General features: G+C 35.4%; 1 protein-coding gene across 1 annotated transcript in view; it reads right to left on the reverse strand.

Annotated features, from left to right (window-relative positions):
• commd10 (COMM domain containing 10) overlaps positions 1-11,241 on the reverse strand; it is a 67,775-nt gene extending 56,534 nt beyond the window's left edge. Inside the window, exons 1-5 of the mRNA XM_017412157.3 lie at positions 11,086-11,241; positions 9,907-9,997; positions 9,664-9,774; positions 8,790-8,945; positions 5,883-5,993 (exon numbers count right to left, since the gene is read on the reverse strand). Coding sequence (XP_017267646.1) covers positions 5,883-5,993; positions 8,790-8,945; positions 9,664-9,774; positions 9,907-9,997; positions 11,086-11,114 — 498 coding nt within the window. The 5' untranslated portion in view covers positions 11,115-11,241. The remainder of the gene's footprint in view (positions 1-5,882; positions 5,994-8,789; positions 8,946-9,663; positions 9,775-9,906; positions 9,998-11,085) is intronic.
• Positions 11,242-11,866: the final 625 nt, after the last annotated feature.

Below are 11,866 nucleotides of genomic sequence, written 5' to 3' on the forward strand. Positions count from 1 at the left end.
GGATCCCCTCAACACCTTGGCTGCGCCTAGAAATTCTGTCCATAAACGTTATGAACAGAATCGGTGACAAAGGGCAACCTTGGCGGAGTCCAACTCTCACCGGAAACGAGTCCGACTTACTGCCGGCAATGCGGACCAAGCTCTGACACCGGTCATAAAGGGACCTAACAGCCCAGATTTTTTTCCATTGATCCTAATATGAAATAATAAAATTTATTATTTATGTTGAGTTTTAATCATAAAAAACAGACAGAAAAGCAAAGATTTAAGTCTGGAAAGTACAAACATTTGGCATTTAACAGACTATATACAGTATATCTGTTTGTCTCTTTGGTTGACAAAACCCAACAAATAAAGAATCCTCTGAGATTTCAGCGTGTTTACTTCTCCCCTACATGTCAGATACGGTGTGTTTGAGTCTTTGTGAGCCTCGTGCATTTTGTGTCATCTCTTCATGCTGGAGTGGAGATGATCTGGCTTAAGTCCTATCTGTTTCACAACACCTGAAAGTTTCCCGAGATTCTGCAGGATCATATTATCCCCAATGTTTATTGTACTTTTCTCTGTGCACAGACAATATCTATTGCTTTTTCTGTCCTTGCTGAAAGACAGATTCCTCCTTAGGATGTTATTTGTATTTTCTTTCTACCTTTAAGGATTTATTGGTAGGGAAGTTTATCCGTAACCAACCTGAGGCCTTAGGATACAGGGTGTTATATGTTGTAAATATTGTAAAGCACATTGAGGCAAATCAAGGTCATATTTGTCTGTACATTTATAGCTGATACAACAACATGTTTTGACTTGGATTTCTGAGTACTAAGGTGAAGAAGCTAACTGAAGTCAGGTAAAAAAAACAGAAAAAAAAACCCACTCTTGATTGAATGTGCCACCAAATTGACAATCAATCAATGTTGGTAGAAGTACAATTTTCAAGTTTGAGTCCCGAAACTTAGAAGTGTTTTGCATTATTAACTTTCGTCAAGCCTGACTGAAGTTAACAACTAAAGAACCCCCCTGAATCTTCCACTTGCAGAACTGAAAACGTAGAAACTACCTTATTGACTCACACTGCCTCGCATGTACACAATAAATAATGAAACCAGCTGTGGCAGCCAAACATGTGAATGGATTGTGTTAAAAATGTAATCCTAGCCTTGCTCGATGATGCAGATGCACACACTAATGCCAAAAAAACATAAAAAGAGGCTAAAATATTTACTCCACTGTAAGCACTTTTACCTATCAGGCTCAAAATATCAGCTAAGAGTCTATGTTTCTTTTTATGAACAAAAAGAAAATGAATAATGTGAGCCAAATAATTAAAGAGGAACAAAGACATTTTTAATACCTATTTTTGACTTTTGCAGTCCAGTCTTTTCCACATTTAATGAACCACCTGTCAGGTGCATGTATCAGAAAAAATAAAGTTGTTGTTCAGAGTAGTGCCCATAACTACATTTAATTTGCTTCCAAATTTTTAGTTTTTATAAAAGCATTATTAAAGCAAACACAAGCTACTCTAGAAACTGAACTGAAGACAATAATGTATTTGCTAATTAAAGCCTCCTCATTATGTCTCATTTGATCTTTTCTGCCTTTCATATACCTGAAGCATTATTCTGCATAAATTGATGCTGGAATGGCCAAATGTTTTGAATATCGCCGATGAAGAAGCTTATATTGCCAACATACTGTATGTTTGAAGTTTCATTTCCAAGTCAGTTTCACAAGCATTTTCTTGGCCCACTTAAGCCTGCTGTTTTGTAGTGTTTCTTTAGCTAAAAGTTTTCACTGTTCAGGAATCACAAAAGGACAATGCTTGTCCTAAAAATGTCCATGTTGGAATAACAAAATTAAGCAGTTTGTAACATGTTGTGTGTTTTATACTTTAACTGTTGTCATGAGCAAGATGAATGTAACTCAGCATGTCTTAAAGTCGTGAATTCAAACAGTCAGAGCTTCGAAGTTAACAAATCTTAAGAAACCAAACAGCAGCTCGGAGGATCAGCCAGAAACAAACGTAGAGCACCTGCAGTCAGGTAAGTGATGAAGATTTCATTTTAAGCCATCAAGGGATTATTTTCGCTGAACAAAAATGTAAAGTTTGCAAGAGTTTAATCAAAGACATTAAGACCGTCCTTATTAATCCCAAAATGTTTGCTGGCTTCAGCATGCACCGCTGTTGTGGTCTGATTGTAAACAAGCTGTTAGAAATTCTCACATCTCCAACCTGCAACAGCTCGAGTTGTTTTCTTTATTTTGTTTTGTTTATAAATCTGCTATTTCATTGAAACTGTTCTTTGTGCATTTTTGGCATTTATACAATGCAAAAACAAACACCTAAAATTCCTAAAACCTGTATTTTTGTCTCTTTTTTTTATGTCTTTGTGCATTCTGTGAAAACGTAAAGAAGCATACACATTTTTTGAAACAAAGATTTACCACATTCACAAGCAGTTAGATATGCATGTATCCCATTAAAGCAAAACATCAACAGTGGTTTTAGGTCTTTGTTTTGAAGCACAGCATCGTTCAGCCAAAGAACAAATCTCAACTAACAACAGACCTCCGAATCAAAGATTCAGCTGCAAGGTCTGAGAGGTTCAAAAAATAAAATCGACTTTTCTGCAGCCTGGCTATTAAGATGCACAGCAAAGCCCTGGTATAATACAAATAAAACAACTCATTCTTATTTATTGTTGGGAGCTGATGAATAGTAAACTGCATATCATTAATAGCTGAACAGATAAGTCCCTGGGGCATCCCATGTAAACAACTGATATTCATCGAATCTTCAAAAGACAGAAAAGTAAAATAAAAAAAACAACTGTAAAACAAATGTTACCAAATTCTCATTTTCTTTATGTTCATCATATCTCACCTCTAACCTTTCTTTTATCAATCTATAATCTCCAATTGTTTTGTTGTTTGTTTTTTTGCTTTTACCTCCCCTTCAAACTCCTTCTCAGATCAGATTCCTTTGTTAACTTTTCCCTTCTAACAGCAGATTAGTCAAGATATTTTTCTGTCTGAGCAACTCCCCTTTTTAAAGAATGCATCTAAATATCCTCTTCCTAAAACAAGCCTACCTGTGTGGAGCTCTTTAGTTCTCATTTAAGATGGTATCTCACTGAGATGAGACTGTTGGCAGACAGTTGGTGAAAGGCTATTGTCTCCAAAGGGTCTCCAAACCTTTGCAGGGATTTTACATTTCCTCGTGTGAGCTGCAGAGGCTGTCACTAGAATTTTGAACAAGTTCAAAGAAGTTGTGCAAAACATTTGATTTCAAAATAGTTGCAGAGTTGTCACAGGCATCTCGAACCCCTCTCAATTTAGTTTCTGTGAATTCTAGAGCGCTAGAGCTGTATTTTGACACCTGCATGAGAACAAAAAACATCCGAAACTGCAGCCCTGAACGTCCAGGTATAAAAATCATGCTGATAAAAAATTCTTCATTTTAAAAGTCTACTCCAGTAGAATATATCATAAACAAGGAGGGGCGGTTGCCAAGGTAGGTACAAAGCGGGCCGAGGCAGGAACGGTGTTGGCAGAAATGGGCAACGAAATAATGTGCATGGTTTAGAATACAGTTTTACAAGCCATGCACAGAAAAATAAGCCGTGATAATCAAAAACTGGCCGCTCAAAACAAGATCACACAGCTCGCTGGTCACAAACAATTCCGAGTCGCCATCTAGTTTCTAAAAGTTGCAGCCCAATGAGATACTACCCTTAGGGAGAAGAAACTTCCCATTAAACCCGATTCGATTTAGCAGAACAGCAGCTTTTATGATTAGGGAAGCAGAAACCGTGATCTATATTTTTAATATATGTTGTTGGCTATCACACTTCACAAACAAAAAGAATTACCCTCCTGACAATAATCATTTTAACAAAAAAACAATTATAAATGTCCTGAAACGCTCATTTCCAGTTTCAGTATCGCTTCAAACACCTTATCCACTTCACTGTAGATACACCGTATGTCACAAATTGATTAGGGAAAGAGATATGAGGCGCTTTGGCAGTCCTCCTCCTCCTCCTCTCCTCTTCAGGGAGAGTTCTAATAAAGTAGGAGGCTGGTTAGATGTGGGAGTCTAACTCTCCACTTGGGTTCCAAAAATCAATAAAATACAGAGTGCTACTCTTGCCTTCCACTCCCTATCGCTTATCCTCATTCCCTTTATCCTCTTTGTCTTCATTATTATACAACCTTTGTCATTTTTTATTTGTTTTCACCTCCTCTTTCACCTTTCTGTCTCACCACATCATGTCCTCTTCACCTCCTAATCTTCTGTTTTCTCTAATTAGCAGTTTCCTCTCTCGTTCAGACACTTAGCAGCAGTCGGGGCGTTTTAAATCTGTGCTGTAATTACTTTTCCACTTGCAGCTGAGTTTCTCAGCACTCTTTTAACTTTGCAGAAGTTGCAAAAAAAAAAAAAGATTCTCAGAGAGAGAAAATTTATTTACTGTCAGGAAACTTTAATCAGAATACACAACAGAAGTTAAATTTCTTTTTTTAAAAAAAGGTGCAAACTCTTACTACATTATTTGGAAATTAATAAAAACTCCATCTCAGATACTTCACTGCGCCAGAGGAAGTGCTCCTTCTAACCTGTGGGACAACATTGCCCCCTGGAGGTCAACAGGGGTTGTGCACCTCAATGAAGTTCATCATTTCATGCTTTTAACAGGCCTTGTTTTAGCTCACAGATGTCTCTCCCACAAGGGGAAACATGTAAGCAGATTTAAATAAATTAATACCCCTTTTGCAAGCCTCAGGAAAAGCACAGTCCAAAACAAAATCTTCTAACGGCAGTTGCTTCATAAAGATAAACGTATATAATTTGCCTAGCTTTCGCCTATAGGCCCACATTTAAACCGGCAGAAATTTAAATATCCTGCGCCTAATTCCCCGTTTAGGCTGAGCCGCCGTCCTCCAGGGGGCTGAATACAAAGCAGCGTGCAGGAAAGACACTTGACTATTCAGCTGGAACAACACTATTCAGGCTTAAAGGATAATCAGTCCCACCAATTTCAGACTAAAACTAAACATTTCTGTATCCATGGCACCAAACAATGACTCTATGTAGCAGTCACAATCTTTAGAATATATTATAAGGCTTTGTTAAAGCTCCAACACTTCGTCGAGTATGTGTTCATATTTGAGGATGTTAGATGAATGAAAGCATTGTGTCTATAGAAAACATTTTAATTAAAGTGACAACAAAACAGCCTTTTGGGTTCTTAACGCTTTTGCTACAGCTATAATAATATTTCTCCTAAAAAAGGAGGCAATTACAAGCACATGGTATTGGCTGACAAGAATCCAAACTAATTACCAAGTAAAAATAGAAAGAAACAGGACATAGCCTGAGTATTAAATCTAAAATAGACTATATTTGCATTATTTTACCTAATGTTTTCTTTTATGAGAGCTTCATTAGGACTCTGCACCAATACATGTTTTGATCCAGCAAATGAGGACCGAAATAAAGAAAAATTATTCATAGCTAATGACCTCCATAAGGCAGGCATCTATACTAAATATTATACACATACACTGTCCAAATTTAGCTTCAGCATAAGTCTCTTAAGAGAACAAAGAGACCCTGGAGGTTCAGGATAACAAGCTCCCTGATCTCTGGTCTTTACAGTTACTCAGAAGCCAGATGTCGGTCTTCCTCTGGGTCAGAACGGACAGCTTTGGGATTAGCATCAATTAGCAGAAATGAACAGACAGACCGGAGATGTTTCTTGTCAGAAACACGAGACGCCAATCAGCAATTTTCAGTCATGGACTGTTTTCAGTAAATCACAAGTATAAGAGAAGCATTGCAACAAAGTGCATGTCTCCATTTTGCATGTGTGTGTTTCTACCTCTGAATCTTCGCTGCGGATCCCCAGTTGGAGGACAGCACTGGGAGCCTTGAGTCGGGCCTGGCTGGACTGGGCCATCTGTAGGTTCAGCTGCCAGCCGACATGTTCCAGCTGCAACACACCAACAGAGCCAGTTTATAATTCTCCCAGCACACACTCGCACTTCGGTTCAATAAATACTTCACACATCCTTTTAAAAAGATCTTGAAAAATTACACTTTTCCCATAAACATTGTGTTTATCCAAATATCCGACACTTATTAACCCTTTCTACTCATGCTTTCACTGCTATAGATCAATTTTGTCATCCTACATCAAATATTTTTTTGTTTGTTTTATTTCAAAAATGGATTTTTCTGTCACTGATTTAACAAATACAGAATTTATCTAAATTATTTGTTTTAAATGAAAATGCAAAAATCAAGAAAATGTCAATAAAAATGAAACAAAGATCCTTCCTCTCATGTTCAGTTCAAAAACATAAGACATCCTTAAATAAAGTATGACTAAATTATTTACTGGTGAAGATTTATTAATAACTCTAGCTTCATTTATTAGTTAAAGTTTTGTTTTATTTTGTTTGCATCTTTTAAACAAGGCTGCAAAGCTAAAGTATTCAATGAATCACAGGTTCCTTTGGCTGAAGAGTATTCACAAGCTAGTAATTATGTAAGGTGCAAACAACCTGTCATTGTTGAAACAAGTTGCTTCGTTATCACACAGTGAGATCACGTGGGTTAATTGTTTTTAATCAAACATGTTAAAGTTTTATCTTAAGTTATGTGTTTTAAGCCGCAGGTTGAAACTTTATCATTTTCCCACTCTAACTTATTTCCAGAAAACGAGAACAAAAAAAAACAGGCCCTGTGACGCTTTAGTGCCGAGTCGCTCACATATCACTGTTTCACCTCCTCCCCACCTGTGCTGACTGATTCACACAGATACTTCATCAGTCAGCTGAAGCAGTGTGATAGATTAGCAGCACCGAGTCAAGGCAGGTCAGTTAAATGTTTTATGATGCAGTCAGAGGCCATAATAATAAAACACGTGTGAATTATTGGGTCTGGATGCTTCCACAGCAGCAGAAGAACGGCAGTAATATTCACAACTGAAGGATCACAACGTCATTGTGTTATCCATTTTAGGTCTAGGAGATGTTAGTAACTAGTAACTTTTTTAAAGAGATAAAAAAATAAAGTGAGTTTATCGAAATGAACACATAAGTTGTTTTAATAATTTGGCACCATGTTTGATTATACGGGGGTTTATAGTTAGGCATTAAAGACATTTCTAATAGGAAACATGTTTTATTATTTATAGTTAAGAGTCCCGTTCTGTTTGTTTTGCTGGCTATTCAACTTTTTTTATAAATTATTTACAAATTGGTATCTTATAATCACTACTGCACTGAATCTGAATGAAGTGAAATAAGATAACTGAACGGGAAGGTGCAGCCTAAATAAATGTTGAACAGGTTTGCCTTCTTCCGACTGACTGCTGCAGAGAAGCAGCAGCTCCCTGCGACCCTGAACAGGACCAAGCCGGTATAAAAGGTGGACGGATGAACTGGACAGGAATTAACTGGGTTTGCTTTGAACTCGTCTCCTTTCTTTGTGCCTTGGGATGTGTTTGAGGTGCTACTTTAATGCTAAATGCATAAACTGAACTGAACTGAATAGAAAACATAAAACTGTAAAAAAATCTTGTCAATTTGGATTAAATTTATTAAAACATTGTACTGCCTTTATTTACATTAATTGTGGCTATAAAATGGTATTTGTAAACATCAAAAATAACTCTCAAATTGTAAATTTGATGTAAATATTCAGTTTATTAAATTATCACAGCTGCATTTAGACTGAAGCTGCACATACCATGATTAATCTGTTTATTAGGTTTACATTTCATCTATTAAATGGCATTATATTGTGAAAAAACAACATTTTAAATGGCCTTCAGTCATCAGTGTACTATGTTAGTTCTGACAAAGCAACAACCTTCCTGTTTGCAGCTTAAAAAGAGAACACCTTGTCTACAGTAAATTAGTCTATATTTTTTTATTATTATTATTGGCATTTATTAAATAACATATCCTAAACAACAACCTAGTGATGAGTATTGCTCAGTACTAGAAATTACTGAACACAAAAAAGCAGCCTATAATTCAAAATAGAAAGTGGATAAGAAAAAAACAAGCAAATAGAGATTGTATTTATTACAAAGGTAAATATTTTGCTTAAAAGCAGGAGGAGATGGCCTCAAGAGAGTCAACTGATGTCACCGCTTTCCACTTACAGTTTCATGTGGGAGGGAGAGATGATTTATGAGACAGAAGCAGGTGGAACATCTGAACACGGTGACAGGAGCAGAATGTGTACATGCTGTTTATCTACTCCGCATTAGAGCTTTTCTCTGAAACAAAATCCTTTTGAAGTGTCACTCTTTAATAAAGCTGGAAACATTCAGAAGCTTTAAGATTTCTGTTGCAACTTGTGTGAGTTTTGAAAGAACTATTTGTAAAGCAAACATTAAGAATTAACCCAGAAGCAGAATCAGGTCAGTCTGATTTGAAAGAATTCAGTGTTGATTCTCAAGTTGGCATCATTTAAATATGTGAGATGAATCAGTGTCCTAAGGTGTATTAAATGTCCTTATGTGAAGGTAGGGACATTTTGATTATAAAGAAATGGATTTTTTATTGATGTATGACTTTGTAATGCTAAGAATATTAATACCGAGTGTGTGTATGCAAGTATGGAATCTTGCACAAATTTATTTCACTGCTTATTATTTTATTAATATATTTTCTAAAACAATGGAAGGCAGTAAAAAAACAGGGTTTTTTTTCAAGCTGTGTATACAAATACTTAATAATGAAAAAACCTTAGATGTTGAATCTGAACCTACCTTCTTCGGGGCAAAGATGTTTCGTTTCAGCTTTTCTACGAGCTCGGGTCCGGCAGTGGCCCAGGTTTGGGAGAACACCTCAGCTTTCTCTGGGTTGAGATGGATCACCTCCAGCTGCTGCTGCAGAGATGCTGGCTTTATGTTGTGATACACAGCCTAGAATGGCAGGATAAAAATTAAATGTACACCATTTTAACTCACCTATTATATACACTTGACAAATATAATAATTTCATAAACACATCCTTGAAGCATGTTGCTGATCAAAACACAACAGTGACACCAGCTGGAGAAATAAGATCTTGATATTATTCTAACAATACAGACACCATTCATCTATACCACCACTAATGTTTAAAGGTGAATTGAAAGTTTTTAATTGTTGGAATATTTCTTATGCACTGACTAAAAAGCAGTGCAGAAACCTAAAAACAGAGCTCCATCTTGTCACAACAATAAATCTCAATAGCATCTGCACATTCAGCACAGGTAAAGTATAAATTTGCACAGTTTTGTTTTTGTTCGTGTGTGTTTTAAAAAGCTAATAATTAATGTCAGTAACTGCACAGAATACTTTTACTAAATTTTAAAAAGTTGCCTTGGTCTGCACTAAAACAAAATGTCTAGGTAGATTCAAGTCATCATTTTAGTTACTTCTAGAGTTCAGATCAAAGAAAAACCAACAGAACTTTCTTATTTTTCCAGTTTTTTTGGCATTAGTAATGCCAACTTTTTAAGAACATTTGACATTCATAACTAACGGAAGGCATGATACAAGACAGTCTAACATAGCAAACTTAGCTTTACTTCTATAAGTTATAAGTTATAAGAAATACGATAATAATTTTTTAAATATTGCCACTAAGGAAGTCACCTGTTCTAATATGAAGGCAGATGTTTCCAAGACCAAGTTGAGAGCATGTTTGTCCAATGACAGAGCAGCCTGGAGTTTTTGCTCTTCTTCTTCACTGAAGGTTCGCTCTTCCTGAAAAAAAACAACAACATGAGTGTGGTGGAAAAAAAAATCTGTGAATTTTGACTGTTTCTATAAAAATGAATCTAACTAAATAAATAAACAAAGAAGCACTTCTTTATGTTTGACAACCAGCCTCTGTACCTTCAGATGAAGCTTCTGAATGATGCGGGAGATCAACCTGGAGAACTTGTTCACATCAATGGCATTGATGTAAATCACAGCTTCTTTTATGCTGGTCAGAAAGAAGAGGCATGAATGTTAAAGACAGTAAAGTGCTCAGATTTGCAAATAAAGAAAGAAAATTAAAGTTGATCACTCAAGTTTAGGTAAAATATAAATAAAATGTGTATTTGGTTGAAACCTTTATACACTGACAACAAACACAAACACTAAACATATCAGTAAACATTGTTCTTTATCTTAGCTAAGTGTAGTTACTGTATGCAAAAACTTAGACTATGTACAGTTAAATCAAGTGCAAAAACTACATCAAAAACACAAAAGTGTCCAGGTGTGTCTTTAAGAACAATCACATCAGTCAAGTGCATTGGAACTATTTTAGGAGCAAACGTGTATTATTTAAAAACTACAGCACTTCCAACAAAATTTATACATCATAAAAACATTTCACCTATATTTGACGTGTTCATTCTACAAAACTGGTTGCATCTAGAATGATAAATTCTGAAGAAAGGTGTGTTTAGATTTTTGCATCTTACAAGAAAATTGTGATATGAGATTTGAATTGGCACCTCCGTTTCTGCAGTTACTTTACTCTAACATAAACTAAGACCATGTAAAAGGTAAGAAATATATTTGCTAAAATTATATTACACTACAGTATTTCTTCAAAAGGAAAGAAAGTTTTGTATTTATTCCTATGATCCTTAGATAATAATAACTGCACATGCATTGATTCTCATTTAGTTACAAGTACGCAGTTACACTTTAAACAAGAAACAATGAACAGACCTATAAAAAAGAACAGCAAGCAATTAATGTATTTTTTTATAAACACATTTCAAATAAACCTTATTTTAAAGATTTTAATTCATATACAATTTTCCTGTGCGTTCAGAATACAACTTTAAAAGAACTACTCAATTCGTGCGACAGCATTTCAGCACATCTACACCACATTTTATGCTACATTTAACACAAAAATTTCACGTTAATCTTGGAAGTATAGAGTCGAGACTGACACAAACCCGGTGTTTCTGTGCTAAAGTGTTCCTCTCAGAATGCTAAATGCTAACATTTCCTTCCTAAATTATTGGTCTATGTTAACAAAAAAGAAAAGAAAGAAATAAACGGGCTCACCTTTGTGTTTCTTTTATTACAGAAGTCATTTTGTGCTTCTTTCTCAAAAATAAAAAGCTTGGAAAATGTCACAGAGGCTGCAGCATCTTCGTGCTGGTGTTGTCATTCCTTCTTCCGGGTGTCACAAGACTGATCACGTGATGACGATGCGCGGTAAGGATGCGCAGTAAATGAACGGCTCATAAACGCATTACTTTATTAAAATTTGTGTTTTTACACGACTGCGGCAGCATCGTGGGGTTTTCTCATGTACAAAGCGTACAAATCACAACAGTCACTACTATAATATTAGTAAAAAACTTAAATATTGTGTTACTTGTGGATTTGCTTCGACTTTTGCCCCAATTTGTGCTGTATTCCAATGTACCTTAATTGCTTTTATTAATTTCCAATTTATGTCATAATATAAGATCACAAAAAAATGATTCAGATATGGGAACCTTTATAGTTGTCTTTTAGGCACTGTTGTAGTTTTATATAAGATCTTTATCCAAAATCTAATCTTTAAACTTTGTCTAGTTATGATTAATTAGCTTTACTATAAATCTTTCCACGCTTCAATAATTTTTAATCCATTATCATCTTCTTTTGTTTTATGAAAATACCCACTTCATACCAGTTTGCACAATGCGCTAAAACATAAACTTTCATTAAATTACTAAAATTTTTCTATACTTCATAGTCCTTATTTTAAATCTTTCACATGCAATGCTTTATAAAATCATGGAAGTTGTTGAGAACGTTTTGGGAAAAAGTATTGCTATAATATGGTACAATAGAT

This window comes from Kryptolebias marmoratus, linkage group LG1 (genome assembly GCF_001649575.2).
Source record: "Kryptolebias marmoratus isolate JLee-2015 linkage group LG1, ASM164957v2, whole genome shotgun sequence".
NCBI classification, from domain to species: Eukaryota; Metazoa; Chordata; class Actinopteri; order Cyprinodontiformes; family Rivulidae; genus Kryptolebias; species Kryptolebias marmoratus.